Below are 21730 nucleotides of genomic sequence, written 5' to 3'. Positions count from 1 at the left end.
TTTGTCAAGCTTTTTTCAGAAAACAGAACCAAATGTAAGTTTAATGTGATATTTCATCAGAATCACCAAAACAAAGAGCTAAAACTAGAGCTGTGACATATAGTCCTAGAAACAATCATCCTGGATGTGTTTCTGTTTTCTGATCATTTGCCAGAGAAAACTGTAAAAAATGACTTTCTGTTGGTTAAAATCACTCAGAAATGCTCCAAAAAGACACAATTTGTCCAAAATTACTCACTAAACTAAACTAAGATGACAAAGTTGTGTCCTAAATGAGTTTGAAAATTGCTCCATGTAATCCAGAATCACTTGAAAACTGTCCAAAAATATTCACAAAATGTTAAAAATGACTCAAAAAACGAGCCAATCCATTTTATTATCAGCTGTGATCATCAGTATTATGGGATGTATCCTGGTGTGAACAGTTTAGAGTCCTGTTGGTTCCCTGGATGTGTTTCTGTTTCTGATAATTCACCAGAGAAAACTTTAAAAAGCTCATTGTGGGAGAACTTTACGGCTCATATCAGCATGTTGGTTGGTAGCTGGTTGGTCCACATGATGAGCATGTATTTGATGAATTCCACATATTTTGGTAAAATAATGAGTGATTTGGGGGGAGTTTTTGGAACTTCATAAAAGACTGGATGCATTTTGGAAAAGTTTAAGGTATTTTGGACAATTATTGGCTAGTTTTGGACAGATTTTTTGACATTCACGACAAATTATTTGGTCGAGTTTTGAGTAATGCTGAAAAGGTTTATAGTATTTTGGACAAATATAGGCTCATTTTTGACAATTTCTGATGTGTTTTGTATAATTTTGTGCCATTTTTACAGTCATTTTGGACAGAAGTTTGGTCATATTGAAGAGATTTTTGAGTTATGCTGAAAAAATTAAGACATTTTGGACAATTATTGACTAATTTTAGACAATTTCTGAGTCATTTTGGACAGATTTTTTGTTCATTTTGGACAAATTTTTGGTTATTTTGGTCAAATTTTGAGTGATGCTGAAAAGGTTTTAGGCATTTTGGCCAATTATTGGCTCATTTTGGACAATTATTGATGTGTTTTGTATAATTTTGGACCATTTTTAATCACTTTGGACAGATGTTTGGTCATTTTGGTCAAGTTTTGAGTAATGCTGAAAAAGTTTGAGGCATTTTGTACAGTTATTGACTCATTTTGGACAATTTCTGACATGTTTTGTATAATTTTGGACAGATTTTGGGTCATTTTTACACACAGAAGATACCAGCATCATCTAATAGACTGGATTCACTCTGTGGTTAAACAGATTTTTATTATTTGTCATATTTAGATTTTGCATGGACTCAAACCTGGAATGAGTAGATGTTTAGAATATATTTGAAAGTGACGTGTGCGTCTCAGAAATACAGTTTGGTCTGAATTACAGCCAGATTTTTCTCCTCGTGGCTGATCCAGACTCATGTTTATGTTTAAGTCCCGAACTAGCAGCGCAGCATCCGTTTCCATGGAGATCCAGCAGGTCAGAACACCTCCACGACTCCTCGCTAACCCGTTAATCTCCCGTCTCTGCGCGGCTCGCAGCTGGGTAAGAAGCTGCAGTTTACAGTTCAGTAATTCAGGCTGACAGCAGCGCCTGAATGCACCATCTACTGTATGAGCCTCCCCACAAAGCGGACAATGTGGGAAGTGTGGGGCCGGTCGGAGCTGGAAGGGGCCATAAAGTGGATGACGGACGAGGAATGCGGCCCCCAGAGGGACCCTGAGGAGCCGCCGACCCCCTCCCTCGCCTCCAACACACTCTCCGGGCAGCGAACAATCCCCTCTTGCAATGCGGTCGCTAATCTCCAGCCACCAGACACGACTTTGAAGTCCTCCGTCCCTGTTCCTGGGCCCCTCGCTCGGCCCTCCATCCTTCCTCTGCTGCTCTAATTCATGCTCACCTCCCTGTTTGCTCTGCGTTTCTGAAAGCTGCAGAGACACAGTTAGGAACACGTGCACAATGTCTGAGCAGAAAAAAATCACTTCCTGCAGCAGTTTGCATCGAGCCTTTTGAGTTATGACATCTTTAAACTATTCAAGCAGCAAACTACACTGAATTAGGATGGTTAGCTTTTCAAAATGACAAAACTTGTCCAAAATTACTAAAAGATAATTCAAAAGGACTAAAAACATGTTTGATATGACTCAAAAATGACCACAGTTACTTAAGTTGTCCAAAAATATTTAAAAATAATTTAAAATGACTCATAACTTGTCCAAAATTAGTCAGAAAGAATCCACAATTGTTCAAAAATAATTTAAAAATTACTTATAACTTGTCCGAAATTACTCAGAAATAATCCAAAATTATTCATAAATAATTAAAAAAAAACTCATAACTTGCCCTGAATTGCTCAAAAATAATTAAAAATGACTCATAATTTGTCCTGAATTGCTCAAAAATAATCCAAAATTACTCAAAAATAATAGAAAATGACTCAGAACTTGTGCAAAATTGCTTAAAAAAAAAAAAAAAGCCAAAATGACTCATAACTCCTCCAAAATTACTCAAAAATTATTGAAAATGGCTCAAAACATGACTCAAAACAAATTACTTAAATTGTCCAAAATTACTCCAAAATTGACCCAGATTACTCTTAACTTCTCTGAAATTAATCAAAAATAATCCAAAATGACTCATAACTTCTCCAAAATGACTCAACAATAATTAGAAATAACAAATTATTCAAAAATAAGACATAATGACTCAAAACTGTTTTTTAAAGGATATTCACTGATTTAAAGGAATACTGTGAATATTAAAGCTTGAAAATGTTTTAATTATTTTTAATTATTTAAAAGTAAAGTCACAAAAGAGCATATTTACATGTTTAGCATAAAAAAATCTCTACTTTTATAATTTTTACAATGTTACACCATTTTTACTGTCTATGTTAAATCAGCAAAAAAGTAATTTTATGGATATTCGCTGTAAAATTACTGTAAAAATTTAATTTGCACATAAACGATAAGAAAAAACAGCAAAACTGCAAATAATATCCACATCAAAAATCTGCTTTATTTGTATAAATAATCAAATAATCAAAATTACCTGTTTTGTGAAAGTACAGATAATATCAGGTAAAGTCGCCAAAAACCCCACATAAATGTATATTTTAAGCATGAAAACAAGGCCAGAACTGTAAATAATGTCCACATGAAAAATCTGCATAAATAATAATTTGTTCTTTGACAAAATTTGATCACAAAGTACTCAATTTTACTGTAAATGATAAATCAGCAAAATAAAAGGTATTTTAAGGATATTTGCTATAAAATTACAAAAAAATTATTAATTTTCACCATAGCCATTAAAAATAAACCATAAAAAACAGCCAAAACTGTATCTGCTATAAATAATGTTGATAATAAATATAAAATAAAATAAATATAAACATGTTCTTTACCAATGTTTTATCATAAAACTTCTCCATTTTTACTCAAATTATTCAAATCAAATCACCTAAAATAGATTTTTTTTTTTAAAGGATATTTGCTATTTTAAAGGAAAACTGGATATTAATGGTTAAAAAATTATTATTTTTCAACTGTTTTAAACTGCTACTTTTCGAGGTTTCCCGGTTTAGTGAAATTAAAAAAGCATACAGAAAAAAAACTAAAATTTACATAAAATTACAACAAAAAAATATTATTTTACATTTTAACCATAAAAATAAACCACAATAAGCAGGCCAGAACTGTAAAATAATGTCCACATCAAAAATCTGTATTTTTAAAAGTGGAATTAGTTCTTTTACGATGTTTAACCAGAACATTTTCAAGTAAATCAGTCAAAATATTTGCATTTTGTATTTGGATAGCAGCTGTGGAAAGCCCCTCTACCTTCACCGGATCACTCTTTAAGTGTTTCTGTTCCTCCGTGGCGGATCCAGCCTTTGTTTCAGGGTGTTTTAGCTCCAGAGGGGCTGAGCCATGAACTCCATCACCTCTGCTCAGGGAGAGTCCCTCACATTAACATGCATGGAGGCTGGAGGTGGTTGGTGTTCAGAGGCCACAACCTCTCTGACTGTCTGCTGCCACACAACACTGTGAATCAGTGGAGCTGTGGTGACGAACCGTCACAGTGTGGTTAGTCTGCTTCCTTCTGGGACAAAGGTGGCCTTTTTTTTTTTTTTTTTTTTTACCAAATCCATCTTAAACAGCTCAGAATCTGCACATTTACAGGTCATAATTTAATCAGACTACATTTACATGCTTTAGGTTCCTCATACTGCTCATTGATGCTGCAACTCTGAGATTAAAAAAAAAAAAAAAGAAAGCTGTTTTCTTCTGCAGGAACTTCTAGAACATTTCCCCCTCTCAGCTGTAAAGCAAAATCCTTTCTCCAGAGTAGATAGTAGAGCTGAATGATAATCAGAAAACTAATAATATAGCAGTTACTTTGACAGATGTCACCATATGAGTCACGACGAGTCACCAAGCCAGCATGTTACCTTACATCTGGGAAATATGCGTTAACACTGCAACACTGTATTTATTAGGACAAAAATGACACTAAAAGATGCACAAAAGACACTAAAAGATCCAAAAATGACACTAAAAGATGCACAAATGACACTCTCAGATATTTCGTACACTCAGCCGTTAGCTAACGCTATGCTAGGTTATTGCTAACATAAACAGACAGGGAGTAACTTAAGCTAGGTTAGCACAACTTTAGCAACGTAAATGAAAAGCATGACCGACACAACGAAGCACACATCACTCGTCATGACACACAGTAAAGACAGTTAAACTGAAACAAGACACATGTTGAGTCATTGTTAATTTCACAACGTCGTTATAAACTCACCTGTTGGCTCCACCCACTCCTATAATGTAGCCTGGCTGTAGCTAACTCCTGTAATGTAGCCTGGCTGTAGCTAACTCCTATAATGTTTCCTGGCTGTAGCTAACTCCTGTAATGTAGCCTGGCTGTAGCTAACTCCTGTAATGTAGCCTGGCTGTAGCTAACTCCTGTAATGTTTCCTGGCTGTAGCTAACTCCTGTAATGTAGCCTGGCTGTAGCTAACTCCTATAATGTCGCCTGGCTGTAGCTTACTCCTGTAATGTTTCCTGGCTGTAGCTAACTCCTATAATGTAGCCTGGCTGTAGCTAACTCCTGTAATGTTTCCTGGCTGAAGCTAACTCCTATAATGTCGCCTGGCTGTAGCTAACTCCTGTAATGTTTCCTGGCTGTAGCTAACTCCTGTAATGTAGCCTGGCTGTAGCTAACTCCTATAATGTTTCCTGGCTGTAGCTAACTCCTTTCATGCAGCCTGGCTGTAGTTAACTCCTATAATGTAGCCTGGCTGTAGCTAACTCCTGTAATGTAGCCTGGCTGTAGCTAACTCCTATAATGTTTCCTGGCTTCAGCTAACTCCTATAATGTAGCCTGGCTGTAGCTAACTCCTGTAATGTCGCCTGGCTGTAGCTTACTCCTGGATGTTACTGACGACTGATTGGAGTCAGAGCTCCATGTACAGGGGTTCCTCGGTTTACGACGTCCTCGATCTACGATGTTTCGTCGTTGCGTTGGAACTGTTTACGTGGAACTAGTTGGACCAATACGTTGTGTCGTGGTGCGATACGACGGCTTTGTTTCCATTCTCTGGTTGTACGCCACCTTGGATTGTGCTACATTCACTAACTTTTTGTCCTTCATTATGGCTCCTAGCATAAGTCAGACTCTTCTGATGCTTGGAAGAAAAGGAAAGCCGTCTCCATGGAAGTGAAATTAGATGTAATAAAATGCTGGGAACAGGAAGAAACACCGACCAACATGGGTCAAGTAGTAAAAACAGGTCAACATATTGTAGTGACCCTCTGTGATGAATGAGTGAGACTTTATCTGGTTCTCTGCTGGTTTATTGAACCTTCACACAGGTTACTGTGGACCGTAGCCAACGCCAGAAGAACTAGAAAAACCGCATAACTTAGCTCCAGAATTAGCCGCCGTTCCCAGCTCTCTCTACTGCTGACTCTCAGCCAATCAGAGGTGAGCTAACTAAACATGGCATGTTCACTGACATTAGGTAAATCTGGAACCGAACAATAAACATTGAAACCTCAACATCAACATCAGTCCGTTACAATATTCTGTTATCTTCTCATAAAATGATTTATACATGCATGAAAGTCTTCGGTATTCATGACTTTTATGAAGAACTGATCATAACGTGATGCACGGAACGGCTTTGTTTACATTTTCTCATAAGTTCCGACTTATGGGGAAAATCACCTTACATCACACCATAGAAACATTGCTCCGACGTAAGTGGAGGATTTCCTGTATTGGACAAACGGTGCAAGGACATCATTCTGCGCGGCTTCGACACTTAACAGCGTTTACTGTTTTATGAGAAATTAGGGAATATATCAGCGTTTAATCGGCAAAACTCCAGTCGATGATGATTATTTTGAAAAGGCCTATAATCGGCCAAGTTAATTTGCTGGCCCATAAATCGGTCGGGCCCTAACCTTCAACAAAGAGTTGGCATTTGGATTTAGTGGTTTTGGTTCCTCCGAGGCTCCAGACGATCAATAATAGTCGATGTCAGTAAGTAAAGGAAGCAGGTTTATGTGTCCTCAGGATGCACCTGGAGCTTCATTCTGTGCTTCTTTTGTCTGTGAAAGCGTGTCGGTGCACAAACCTCCTAATGTTCTGAACGTATGCATGAGTTTCCTCCATTCTGACCTCTATCTGCTCGTTCTCGAAGACATTTCAAAACAAAAACATGCCAGGAAAAGACATTTAACACCAAACAGAACAGACACAAGCTTCACTTCACCTCCACATCTAAAGCTTGGTTGAACTTATTATTTACAGGTTGAATTGAACCTTGTGTCAGAGACGGTGCCAGCCCAGTCATTAGGTCTCAGATAAATTTATCTAGTCTGGCAACAACCGTTCTGGCAGGAAACCAGGAGTTGTGTCGAGCCTCCTAGCGATGGAAGTCTGTGGATTTGGAAGGCAGAATGTCATCAGGTTGTGTTCAAAGCTTCAACTAACAGTTTTTATCTGAGATGATGTTCTCAGTCGCCTTGATTTGAGAAAAAACTGCAAACTCTGTAGCAAAAATTTCAGAAATGTCTCCTGGAACACAGTGAAAATGACATGAAGCATAAAAACAGAATGAATTACTGCAATTATGTATTTTACAAAGATTAAAAATCCTGGAATATACAACATCTTGCCATGTGTCCAAAGGTTTTACCAGCACTGGGATTAAAAAATTTAATATTTTACTACTTCTGCTAACATTAGTTTCCATAGAGACAGTATGGCCTTAGTGTAAACGCTGCCTGCAGTTCAGCTGAAAAGTTCCTGAATTTTTGTCAAGTGGTTGGTGGTTGCAGATGAGTCATTCTTGGCTTCATGATTACATGAAAGAGTGCAGGATTTTTTGTTTTGTACAGAATATGTTTTGACCAAGCTATTTATTTTTTCTGTGATTTTAATGTCAGATTTGATTTATTTTCCTAGTGAAACAAAGTCAGACACAATTAGTTCGATAATTTACTTAAGTCAGCAAACTGTTGCCAGATTCAATTCAAAGCCACAACACACACTGGGAGGGTTAGCTTTTCAAAATGATGAAACTTCTCCAAAATTATTAAAAAATGTAACAAAATTACTATGATATAATTCAAAATGACTCAAAACATTTCTGATATAACTCAAAAACTGACTATACTTACTTATATTGTCCAAAATGACTCAAAAATAATGTAAAATTCCCCCCTAAAATTTAAAATTACTCATAAATAATCCAAAATTACTCAAAAATAATTCAAGGTAACTCGATAACATGTCTGATATGATTCAGAAGTGATTACAGTTACTTAAATTGTCCAAAATGACTCAAAAATAATCCAAAATTACTCATAATGTCTCCAAAATTATTCAAAAATAATCTTAAATTGCTAAGAAATAATCCAAAATTACTCCATAATATTCAAATAACTCAAAACGTGTCTGATATGATTCAAAAAGTGACTACAGTTACTTAAACTGTCCAAAATGACTCAAAAATAATTATAAAAAATGTAATGTAAAATAACATCCACATCAAAAGTCTGTATCTTTTCTAAATGTTTTTTTGACAGTGAATCTACAGTTTGTTCTGTATTTAGATCAGCTAGAAATATGTATTTTTTAACGTATATTTTCTGTTATTTGGAAGAAAAACTGTGTTGAGAATTTTATTAACTATTTAAACTTGACAAATTATCCTTGTTGTGACTGCAGGAATATGGTTTAATAATTGTTGCTGTCACACTTCTTCTGTCTTTTTTTAATTTCATAGTGCTTCTTGGTGGGTTATTATGGGATTTGTGTCTCCAGGCAGATTAATGAAAACTGAAAGTCTGCTGGCTGAGATCTGATCTGAGGTTTACTCTGTATGGGCTTGTTTGACGAAGCAATTGACCTGTTGCCTGGTTGAAACATAAACCTGAACACACACTAGAACACACACACACACACACACACACACACACACACACACACTAGAACGCACACTCCTGCAGTAAAACAAACATTCATGTACACCGGCATGGCGGCTCAGAAGAATGCTCCGTCACACAATGCACATGTAGTACGTGTACAAACACATTCAGCGGTGTTCCTCGCTGTGTATCTGTTTACCTGCCGTTTGTACAGGCATGTCGGACCCGTTCTTCCCCTCCGAGTTAGAACCTCTCTCTGTTCTCCGCTGATTCTATCTTTCCTTTTCCATGCAGCACTCACAAAGACGCATTTTTCCTATCACAAAGAGACATCTGTAACATCTGTAACCCCCTGAACCCCGAGCAGTTTCACATTTTTCTTCACTGTGGGGTTCATTTTTCACTACAGTATAAAGTTCTGCACCTCTGTGGAAGCAGAACAACCAGAAAGGAATGTCTTCTGTGCAGAATGACGCAGTTAGAATGTCATTAAGAGACAAAAATGGCAGAAAATGTTGCTAAAATTACACTAAAAGATGCAAAAATTACATTTCAAAAAGGCAAAAATGACACTGAAAGATGCAAAAAGGACACAAATTACACAGAGATTACATTTTCTGTTGGATAAATGGACTAATTTTGGAATCCTCTTTATATTTGAACCTCCTCGATGAGTTATTGGATTCAGAGGGTTGATAAAGTTCTGCTTTTGCTTTTGAAACTTTCCTTTTCTGTCTGGCTTGGATCTTCTCCCCCACATGACGTTTGTTTTCATTTGACAGTCAGCTAGAAGACGTGTAACTTTCATCTGCAGGTACAAAAGTTTAAAGGTGACGAGAATTGAAAATATCGACAGTTTGTTTTGTAAAGCTGTGCTGACGCTGTGTTTGTGTGCAGGTTTGAAAAGGAGTCGGGACAAGCACTGGACCAGTCGAGCGCCACAGCGATGCCTTCCAACAAATACTCTGCTGCTATCATGGAGGAGAGCAACAACATGGCCGCCACAGTGAGTCACACAAACAGACACACAAACACGACACGGCGTTCAGAGGCCTGAGAGACTGAGAGAAACCACAGCGAGCTCATTAAGACGCTCCCCGGGCCAGCTGTGCTTTAAAAGGCCGAGTGTGTCGATGCCAGAGCAGCAGCGCCGGCACGTTACACCAAGCTAATTGAGAATGCATGTTGGCTGAAGCGCCACACAACACGCCGACAGCTGCGTCCACAAGGGGCGGAAACAAGCGACGCAGGATGGATGGAAGGATGGAGGATCTAGAGGAGAGGAAGCAGGATTCACTGTGGAGATTAGCTGAGCAGCACACTGGGGGCTTTATTGCACAAACGACTAAAAGATGCACCAGCGACACTAAACGACAAAAGTTGCACAAAAACATGCTCGTCCCAGTGAAAACGAACTTTCACACTAAAAGAAGCAAAAATAACACTAAAAGATGCACAAACTACAATAAAAGATGCACAGATGACCCTAAAAGATCCAAAAATTACACTAAAAGATCCAAAAATTACACTAAAAGATGTACAAATGGCACAAAAAGATGCAAAAGTGACACTAAAAGATGCAAAAATGACCCTAAAAGGAGCACAAATGACCCGCAACAAGCAACACAGGCTGGATGGAAGGACGGAGGCGATGAGGAAAGGATGGAGGATCTAGAGGAGAGGAAGCAGGATTCATTGTGGAGATTAGCTGAGCAACACACTGGCGTCTTTATACGCCCAGAAAATGGATTCACTTGAAGTATTTAGAGGAGAAAGGACTCACATTTTCCAATTCTCACACACACACATGCACCCGTTGACACTTAAAGGGGCTCCTGTCGTCCGTTAGTCCTTCTTCCTCTTTTTCACTCTCATATATCACTCCGTCTGAAAGCCTCGCTGGCTTCTCTCCTCTTTTCTCTGCAGCTCGTTTTCATTCCGCCTTTTTAATCGCTCTTCTCCTGTTTGTTGTTTGCCTGTTTCCATGTAAACCCAAGTAGCTGGAACCTTGTTGTGTGCTGCTAGGACAGTAAAATTCTGTTTAAGATACACTAAAAGATGCAAAACTGACACTAAAAGATGCAAAACTGACACTAAAAGATGCAAAAATGACACCAAAAGATCCAAAAATCACTCTAAAAGATGCAAAAATTACCCCAAAAGATGCAAAAATGACACTAAAAGATGCAAAACTGACACTAAAAGATGCAAAAATGTCACTAAAAGATGCAAAAATGACACCAAAAGATCCAAAAATCACTCTAAAAGATGCAAAAATTACCCCAAAAGATGCAAAACTGACACTAAAAGATGCAAAACTGACACTAAAAGATGCAAAAATGACACCAAAAGATCCAAAAATCACTCTAAAAGATGCAAAAATTACCCCAAAAGATGCAAAAATGACACTAAAAGATGCAAAACTGACACTAAAAGATGCAAAAATGTCACTAAAAGATGCAAAAATGTCACTAAAAGATGCAAAAATGACACCAAAAGATTCAAAAATCACTCTAAAAGATGCAAAAATTACCCCAAAAGATACAAAAGTGACACTAAAAGAAGCAAAAATTATGCTAAAAGACGTTAACATGACACTAAATGATGCAAAATTACTCCAAAAGATTAAAAAAAGACACAAAAAGATGCACGACTAAAAGCTACAAAGACGACACTAAAAGATGCAAAAATGACACTGAAAGATCCATAATAACTCGAAAAGATTTAAAAATGACACTACAGATGTAAAAAACGAGGCTAAAAGATCAAAAAAGGAGTCTTCTCTTTTCTCCTCTTCTCGATTGTCCTGTCAGTCTGGAGGTTTAGCTTCAGCTTAGAACGGCTTTGATGCCATCATTAAGTCTACTTTCATACAGAAGTACTGAATATCACTTATTGTTATTCCTCCAGTTTCATCCTACAGTCTTCTGACATGATTTTTGGTGCCTAACTCGTCCTGTAGCTGTGAGAAATCCCAGAATAATTACAAATCAAAATGATGATAACAATGAATTGTGCGAAATCTTAAATTTGAGGGTAGTATAGTGTCTCCATAAAATTCCTGTAAGTGTGTATCTATGGATGGATCCATATTTCTACTAAAATACAGTCTCTGGTCCACATTTCACCAACTGTTGAGGCTCTAACATCAGTAGAATGTGATGTGGGGAAAGTTTGACCAGACAAGGTTCCAGTTTTTAGATATTTTATCCAAGATGACAGAAAATTGTTCAAAATGACCTGAAATTGACCCAAAAATGAGATGAATGTTGTCCAAAGTGACTTGAAGTGAGATGGGCCCATCGCTCCTCCTGGAGCATAGTCCACCACAGTGCTCTGTCCTGCACTGCCTCTCCAGCTGTCTCCAGGTCTTTCCCATCTTCTTGATATCAGCATGGAGGTCTCGTCAACAGGTGTTTCTCGGCCTTCCTCTCTTCCGCTTCCCAAATGACTAGAAACCTGTCCAGAATTCTGCAGAATTATCCAAAACATCCTAAAACTGATCAAAAATGCCTCCAAGATATCTTAAAACACAACCAAAAACACTCAAAATGTGTCCAAAATAACTAAAAAGCTTTTAAAAATGAGTTAAAACTTCCAAAGTTAAACTGATGAATAATTGTTGAGCTTTGAAAATGGATAAAAAGTGCAAAATCTTCAATGAAATTGCTATAGTGTAGGGGGAGTTCCTGTAAGTGTATTTATGTCTATGGATGGATCCATATTTCTACTAAAATACAGTCTTTGGTCCACATTTTATCAACTTTAGAGGCTCTAACATCAGTAGAATCTGATGTGGGGAAAGTTGGACAAGAAAAGGTTCCATTGATTTAATATTCTGGAATCAAACCTGTCCAAGATGACTGGAAATTGTTCCAAATGACTCCAAATGTGTCAGAATGACTTGAAACCTGTCTAAATTACGGATTCTTGCTGTTTTTACAGCGTTTGACTACGAGAAATGCCGTTTTTTTTCTTTCCAGAAGACAGCTTGAGTGTCAGACCAGTCATCAGGGTTTGGGGTTCAGAGGGTTCAAAGACTTGGCGATATAAATTTGAAACGTGTTAATGAGCCTCTGCAGCTCGTGGACAGCAGATTTCTACGAGTGTGTGAGCTGAAGCAGTAAATCAACGTACGTCACACACATTCCTCTGGGAGCTCCAGTCCTGCCCGAGGCCTCCGACCTCGCTGTCTAAACACCTTGTATGAGCAGAAACGCAGGTCGACGGCTAACGTTCGACCTGGACAGCGGACATAAAAGCAGCGACAGTGTTTCCTCTGGTGGTGAAGAAGCGCCTCCGGTCGGATGCTGCAAGTCTGGACAGAAATGCGAGTTCAGTTCACATATCTGGATGTATTTTCCTACCCTACTGTCCCTGTTCTGTGGAGTTCCATAACATCAACTGATCCTCCGGTTTATCAGCAGTGAAATTCCCCCACTGAGTGTCTTCTTTCTTTTTTGGATGCTTGTGAACACATTCCAAGACGAGGAAGACCGCTATGCTAATTCTAATTAATGTTCTTCCCTGATGATTATGAGACTGAATGAACTGTGACATTATTCCGCTTGGTGATGGAGCAATTTACAGTCATGGACACGGAAACATTTGTTTAGCGTAGCAGCATTAGCAACGTAGAAATACTGTCCTAGCAGCTCTTGTCCGAAGCTATTAATCGTCACAGAAGTCGTTGTCATGGTGCCCATCGTCCCAAAGGAAGAGCACATTTGCTAACCATGCTAATTTTGTAGTTTTGTAAGTCTCAAATGCCACAGCGACATAAGAATTTAGTCCTATTTCAACTCAATTTTTGCTAATACATGAGCTCTAATCAGAGGTCATTGATCGTTCTAGAAGTCTTTGTCATGGTGCCCATTGCTAGCCAAACCACTGCTACTTCCTCTTTCCCCTTCATTATTGTTGTGTTTCCAACTTTGTGGGTCATTTTTGCATGTTTTAGTGACATTTGTGCAAATTTTTGGGTCATTTTTTACATCTTTTAGTGACATTTTTGCATCTTTTAGTGACATTTTTGCATCTTTTTGTGCTATTTGGGCAAGTTTTGGGGTAATTTCTCCATCTTTTCGTGGTATTCTTGCAACTTTTTTGGTCGTTCTTGCATCTTTTTGTGGGCATTTTTTTTTACTTTTTGGGTCATTTTTGCATCTTTTACTGACATTTTTACATCTATTTGTGGCATTTTTGCATCTTTTTGGGTCATTTTTGCATCTTTCAGTGATATTTGTGCATCTTTTTTGCATCATGTATGTATGGGAATGTTTCTTTGTACGGTGTCCTTGAGTGCCAAGAAAGAAACCTTCAAATAAAATTTGTTATCATTATTTTTGTGGCATTTTTGCAACTCTTTGGGTAATTTTTGCATCTTTTGCTGACATTTTTTGCATCTTTTTGTCATTTTTGCATCTTTCAGTGACATTTTTCCAACTTTTTGGGTAATTTTTGCATCTTTTTGTGTCATTTTTGCATCTTTTTTCACAATTTTGTCTCTGTGTCATTCTGTCAGTGTCATATTGACAAAACACATTTCTGAATTCTCTCTCCTCCTTCATAGTTGTTCTGTTTCCAACTTTTTGGGCCATGTTTTACTGACATTTTCGCAACTTATTGTGTCATTTTTGCATCTTTTTGTGGCATTTTTGCACCTGTTTGGGTCATTTTTATAACTTTTAGTGTCATTTTTGCATCTTTTAGTGTCATTTTTATATCTTTTAGTGTCATTTTTGCATCTTTTAGTGACATTTTTCCATCTTTTTGTGTCATTTTTGCATCTTTTAGTGACATTTTTGCATCTTTTTGTGTCATTTTTGCATGCTTTTGGGTCCTTTTGCATCTTTCAGTGACATTTTTTATAACTTTTTAGGTCATTTTTTATCTTTCTGTGACATTTTTGTATGTTTTAGTATCATTTTTGCAACTTTTTGAGTAATTTTTGCATCTTTCAATGACATTTTTGCAACTTTTTGTGTATTTTTGAATCTTTTAGAGAAATTTTTGCATCTTTTTGTGACATTTTTGCATCTTTTTTATGTATTTCTTGCATCTTGTAGTGACATTTTTCCATCTTTTTGTGGCATTTTTGCATCTTTTCATGCTATTTTTTTGTCGCTTTGCATCATTCTGTTCCCTACTGATAGAAGACATTTCTTCATTCTCTCTCCTTCTTCATGGTTGTTCTGTTTCCAACTTTTTGGGCCATGTTTTACTGACATTTTCGCAACTTATTGTGTCATTTTTGCATCTTTTAGTGACATTTTTGCATCTTTTTGTGTCATTTTTGCATGCTTTTGGGTCCTTTTGCATCTTTCAGTGACATTTTTTATAACTTTTTAGGTCATTTTTTATCTTTCTGTGACATTTTTGTATGTTTTAGTATCATTTTTGCAACTTTTTGAGTAATTTTTGCATCTTTCAGTGACATTTTTGCAACTTTTTGTGTATTTTTGAATCTTTTAGAGAAATTTTTGCATCTTTTTGTGACATTTTTGCATCTTTTTTATGTATTTCTTGCATCTTGTAGTGACATTTTTCCATCTTTTTGTGGCATTTTTGCATCTTTTCATGCTATTTTTTTGTCGCTTTGCATCATTCTGTTCCCTACTGATAGAAGACATTTCTTCATTCTCTCTCCTTCTTCATGGTTGTTCTGTTTCCACAGAGCTGCAGGACTTTAGATTACATTTAAAAATGAAGCACGGTGTTCAGAAGTTTAACTAGCTCTGCATTTTTTCATCGTAGCAACACAACTAGCAGAACTTCTAGTGATAAAAACAGTGTTAGTGGTAGCAGTTGTAGTATTTCTACTCTAAAACAGAGGAGGATAAAAGGAGACAGGGGGAGAAAAGGATCATTTGTGCTGCTTTAATGCTTCAGTGGGTTTGTTCATGTCTGCCAGCAGCCAGGAGGAGGAGGAGGAGGAGGTAGAAGATGATGGATATCCAGGAAGGCAGGTTAATGGAGGATAATGACGATGATGATAGTGTAGCAGCTACCTGGCCCATTACTTTCCCTTCCCGTCTGAAATGAGACACTTTCTTTAAGTGACGCTCACATCCAGAGAGGAGAAAAGACTTGTTAAGGAAGTTTGTGGCCACAAATGTCCTGAAACTAACATTATAATCAGGAGGTCTTTGTGCTTTTTATGCTTCTTCGCAGTGCAGAAGCTTCTTGGATTTATGTGCCGCTCAGCGTTTATTCCTCGAGTATTTGCAGCTTTTGTTTCTTTTTCTTTCTTCCTTTTACTTGCAAGAGTTTTTTTTTTCTTTCCTTCCCTGCATCTTTTACCAAAGTGGTTGGATTTGGTCTGAACAGAAGCAGAGGGGAGCTGGAGAGGAGAAAAGATTTAAATAAAACGAGCTGAAAGGAGAAAACGGGCGGAGGAGACTACAAGAAAGTCGCTCTGAGGTGGACGGAGCCGAGGAGGGTTTTGTGTCTGTGCAACAGTTCAAAATGAATTTCAAGTGACTTGTTTTGTTGATGACAACAATATAATTCAGTATAATTCAATGTGGTTTCATCAGTTAGGCTGCCGCTGCAGTCTTTGCTGATCACTTAATGATGGCATTTATGTTTCTTCCACATGAACTCAGGGATTCAGGGAAAAATTCTACGCTTTTTGGAGATATTTCTTGTAGTCTGCATGTTAAATATGAAGTTCCAGGCAGCAGCTGGTTAGCGTAGCTTAGCATAAAGACTGGCAGTCTGTAAAATTAACAAACCTGCTAAATTAACTTGTCATATCTTGTGTTTTTGTTTTTTTGTTTAGTAACTGGTGAAAATTAAGTTTTGTTTCTTGGCAACACGTCCATTTACAATGTTTTTAGTTTGGTGAAGACATATTAGCAAAACAAAAAGTCAGCTCTGCTAGTTAGCAATGTAGAAATGCTGTCCTAGCAGCTCTTGTTTGAAGCCATTAATCATCACAGAAGTCTTTTTCTAACCCTAACCCTCAGCTTACGTCGGAGTTTCGTTCCTACAGATCAACTTAGATCAATTTTCCCTGTAAGTCGGAACTCGGAAAATGTAAACAAAGCCATTGGATGCATCACGATATGATCAGTTCTTCAGAAAAGTCACGAGCCGAGTGTTTTATTAGATCTAATTTCACTTCCATGGAGATGCTTTCCTTTTCTTCCAAGCATCAGAAGAGTCTGACTTACGCTGGGAGCCATAATGAAGGACAAAAAGTTAGTGAATGTAGCACAATCCAAGGTGGATGTACAACCAGAGAATGGAAACAAAGCTGTCTGATAGCGCCACATGACCACATATTCATCTGCTAATCAACAATTTTTTGACGTTTTGATGCCCAAGCTTCACCAGAAACTAGTGAAAACCAAAAAAGAGGCATAAAATGACAAAAACGAGATGCAAATCGTCGAAAATGAGACACAAATTGCCAGAAACGAGACAAAAAATGTCAAAAATAGACATAAAATGAGAAAAATTTGACAAAACTCCAACAGTGAGACACAAAATGACGAAAATGGGATGCAAAATGCAAAAAATAAAACACAAAATATCAAAAATTAGACATTCAGTGGCAAAAATTAGACATGATTTTAAAAAGTGACGCAAAATGACACAAACAAGATACAAAATGTCAAAAAATGGCACAAAATATCAAAAATGAGACATACAATGGCCAAAATTAGACAAAATGAAAAAAAGTGGCACAAATTGCCAAAACTAAGACATAAAAATACAAAAACAAGACACAAAATGTCACAAATGAGGCATAACGTCAAAAATGAGGCAGAAAATGACAGAAACAAGGCACAATATGTGAAACATGAGACAGAAAAAGACAAAAATGAGACGCACAACAAAGTAAACAATGACAGAAAAGAGATTTGAGACTAATCTGTTGGGATTCCTTTGGGTTCTGCAGGTTTTGTAGCTCTTTAAAACATTTTCTGAAACAGAATTGAGAATACAGTTAATCTATGCTGAGGTGTCATTTTGTGGAGACTCTTATCAGCCTCTTAACTCCAGACTGCATGTGAACTTTAGCTTCACTGGCTGACATAGAGCACAGGGCAGTAAATCTAGTTTCCATGTGGTAGTTTGGAGCGTTGGTGAAATCAGAGGCAGGAATTTGTGGCGTGTCAGACGGAGGAGGATAACACGAGTGAATGGGAGGTGAATGGAAATGCCCTGAGGTTCGTCTGTCTGTCGCCTCACAGCTGGATGAGTCATCGTTAGAGAAGAACAAAACCTGAAGATGCCAATTAGCGAATAATCAGAGACCAAGCCGACAGACTCCCCGGTGTGAATGTCCTCGTCTTCCTCATCTGTCACTGCCTCATTTACCAAAGAACTGCTTCCTGTCTGGGTTAATAGCAGTTAACAGCAGATAAAATGTGTTGACCAGGAGGAATCTGCAGAAAACATGAAGCCACTCTGACTTCCAGCTTCCAGAAAGAACAAGAGGAGTGAAGTGTCCAGTCAAAACATTGCTAGAAGCAAATTCCAGTCTGCAGTCAGCTAAAGCTGCTGCAGAATGTTTGGATGTTTTCCTTTTAAACTGTGCACCGCTGGCTTTGGCTGGATGTCGTTGGTTGGATTAACTCGTCAATCAAGGACCGGTCGGTAAAAACCAGCTTCAAAGTTGACAAACGATGAAGAATTTGGAGGTGAAATCCTTTAAATCTTAAAAATAACCCAGTAAATTGAGGATGAAGTTAAAGGGTCGTATTTTCAACCCTAACTAAGTAGTTTCTAACATATAAACGTGTCAACAAAGATGATATTTTCCTAAACCAAACCACTAGATATGCAAACTTTGAACGATTCTCTTAACGATAATCAGCAGTGGATAAGGCGATTTTTAAAAAAGAGGCACAAAATGACAAAAACAAGACACAAAATCCTAAAAATGAGTCACACAATGACCCAAAAAGACATAAAATGCCAAAAATGAGACGCAAAATGACAAAAATGAGACACAAAATGACAAAAAATGGAACAGAAACAAGACACAAAATGATAAAAATGAGACAAAATGCCAAAAATGAGACAAAAAATGTCAAAAATGAGACACAAAATGACAAAAAAACGGAACAAAAATGAGACACAAAATAACAAAAGCAAGACAGAAAAAGGCAAAATCAGGACACAAAATGACAAAAATGAGACACAAAATGCCAAAAATGAGACACAAATTGACAAAAATGAGGCATAAAATGACAAAAATGAGGCATAAAATGACAAAAGCAAGACACAAAATGACAACAAACAAGACACAAAAAGACAAAATCAGGACACAAAAATGAGACATAATCGACAAAAATGGGACAAAATGCCAAAAATGAGACATGAAATGACACAAATTACACAAAATGCCAAAGACGAGACACAAAACAAATAAAAAGAGGCATGAAATTAGAAAAATATGACAGAAACAACACAAAACAAGACCTAAAACAACAAAAAAAGGTACAATATGCCAAAAATGGGACACAAAACAACAAAATTCACGGTTGTTCTGTTTCAACTGAACTGCAGGACTTTATAATGCAGTGGAAAATTAGAAAACATTGAAGAAAAATGAATGCAAATCGTCCAGAGACTGAAAGTAGTAAAATGCAGATATCAGTAAAAATGCTGCATTTGTTGGGTTTTGTCCAACATTTAGCTCCAGGATATTTAATATTTGTGCTCCCCAGAGGATGAACCTAAATAAACCAGATGTCAGGTCCACTACAGGGAGCTTCCTCTGCTAGAATATCCATGTTTTATATAAAATACTCTGCATGTTTCCATTTCCATCCTGCTCTCACTAACCCTGCTGAACTCTCACAGGTTCATCCAGTTCATTTGTTATGGAGGAACTTTGGCATCACAAACACACTCACAGTTTTACGACGTTCAACGATCACAAACAGCATCTCGCTGATTCGCCTGAAAAACTCGGCACGTTCTCCGACTTTCCATCTGTTTCACAGCTGCTCCACGTTCTGCAGCTTTTCTGTGTCTGCCTCTAAGAACCGAATCTTCATTAAAACATTACGAGAAGTTTAGAACGCTGCCAACGTTCTCTGTTGAGAAGATAAATACAGGACGGTGATGCTGGTGTTGCAGCTTCTTCATGCTACAAACACAAATCCTGCCTCGTCTTTATCCTACAACTGTCGGGTTGTTTTAGTTGCACATAAAACTGCAGGATAAAACATTTTTTGCTCATTTCTGTGGCATTTCTGCATCTTTTGCTGACATTTTTGCATTTTTGTGTCATTTTTGCATCCTTTTGTGTCTTTTTTTGCATCTTTTAGTGACATTTTTGCACTTTGTGTCATTTTTGCATCTTTTTGTGTTATTTTTGTAACTTTTTGAGTCATTTTTACAACTTATTGAATCATTTTTGCTTCTTTTACTGACATTTTTGCATCTTTTACTGGTATTTTGCATCTTTTTGTGGCATTTTTGCAACATTTTGGGTCATTTTTACATCTTTCAGTGACAATTTTGCAACTTTGAAGAAAAACGAGTGAAAAACATCCAGAAACTGCCTGGAGAGGAGTAACTAGTGAAGTAGTAAAATGCAGATATCAGCAAAGTTCCAACGTCCAACATTTAACTCCAGAATATTTCTGCAAAACTGCTAGAATATTTGATATTTGTGGTCCTCAGAGGATGGACCTTGATAGGACTATGAATAAAACTGCAGGCTAAAACAGTATTTTAGGGATAATTAACATATCTGGAAATCTTGCTTTTTCAGATCTTTGCTGAGCTCCTCAGACTTTCCCACTGTAGTGTTTGAGTCTAATGAGTGGATCTAATGGGTTCTATTTAAACTGGATCAGAGGAGTCAGCAGCTGTAGTCGATCAGAATCACTAACGAGGAGTTAAGAGGCCACTAAGACAATTTTAATTAACACAGCTTCCTACATTCCCAACCTGATAATTCATGTTGCTCAATATTTAAATATAATTGTACAATTATTTGCTGCTATTTAAAAGAAAAAAATATAATAAATACAAATCTGAAAATAAATAAAATGTCTTAATTAGATGTAAAATTATGGATTTTTAGGATTGGAAAAGCTAATTTGTTCCAACAGATTTTGTCATTTCTCCAGAAATTAATTAAAATACACAATAGTTTTTTGTAACAAAGATTCATGTGTTTCATTGATTCCATCACAGAAAATTCAGATTTATAGAAGGCATTGGAAACTCAAGTCTGACATGATGTACATGGTCACTACAAATGTATGTAAACTTTTGTTAACGCGTTTTTTTTTTGTTTTGTTTTTAGTGTAGCGATCCACCACCTGTTGGCTCTGTTAGCTTTGTAGCTCAGGTTTCGTTTATAAAGTGGTAAACGCTGTGAATCTGTGTTGAATATGCAGCGTCAGACGTTGATTTTCAAAGCCTCCCATAGCTGAACATCCTCAGGTGTGTAAATCCCTCCAGGTGTTGCCTAAACACATTAATACGAGCATGTCTTTTGTCTCGTCTCTGCTATAATCTGAGTGTCAGAACGAGGGATTAGCTGGATTCTCTGCTCTGAGTGGGACGATGAGAGTTCAAGTCCCAACAGAAACTCGTCCTGCTGACTTTCATGTCGGAGATGAAGCGATGCAGAGAGAAAATCCTTCCTGAACTCCTCAGATCTGATCTGATTCCTCCTCACCTCAGTGATCCTCTGAAAAGCAGCCGCTCTGTTCAACTAATGACTCACCAGCAGCTAATACCCACAGATTCATCATCACCTGCACTGTAAAAAATGAACGGTTTTAACTGGATTTTTTGTAATCATTTACTTTTAATTTACAGATTTTTGCTGCTTTCTGAAACTACAGATAACAACTGGTGATACCACAGAAAAAAAAGGCATTAATTCATACGTTAGCAGTAAGAAAACAAACTATATATAATGTCTACATTAAAAAAATCTGTATTTTTATAAACAGTAATTCATTCTTTTATTTGACTGTAAAATTACATGATTTTTATTGTATTTAAATCAGTAAAAAAAAAATTACATATATATACATATATTGTATTATATATTACATATATATAGATAGATATTAGTGGTGGGACACGATTAAAAAATTAATCTAATTAATTACAGGCGTAATTAATTAATTGTATTAATTGCAGTTTTGTCAAATAGCAATATTTGACACAATAAGTGAAGTCTTTCAATTCAAATAAAATTGTGGTTGACAGTTGAATCAATGAATAGACATATATGTGTTTATAATTTAAAATTTATTTTA

The 21730-nt window shown here is 37.0% G+C and overlaps 1 protein-coding gene across 2 annotated transcripts in view; it reads left to right on the top strand.

The window, feature by feature from the left end:
- The window catches only part of dnmt3bb.1 (DNA (cytosine-5-)-methyltransferase 3 beta, duplicate b.1), a 62971-nt gene that overhangs the window by 5281 nt on the left and 35960 nt on the right, over nucleotides 1–21730 (top strand). For both annotated transcript variants that reach the window (XM_055013108.1, XM_055013109.1), the window contains exon 2: nucleotides 9378–9486. In XM_055013108.1, coding sequence (XP_054869083.1) covers nucleotides 9378–9486 — 109 coding nt within the window. The remainder of the gene's footprint in view (nucleotides 1–9377; nucleotides 9487–21730) is intronic.

Source organism: Amphiprion ocellaris, chromosome 8 (assembly GCF_022539595.1).
Source record: "Amphiprion ocellaris isolate individual 3 ecotype Okinawa chromosome 8, ASM2253959v1, whole genome shotgun sequence".
NCBI classification, from domain to species: Eukaryota; Metazoa; Chordata; class Actinopteri; family Pomacentridae; genus Amphiprion; species Amphiprion ocellaris.
This window is presented reverse-complemented; position numbering and strand designations above follow the sequence as displayed.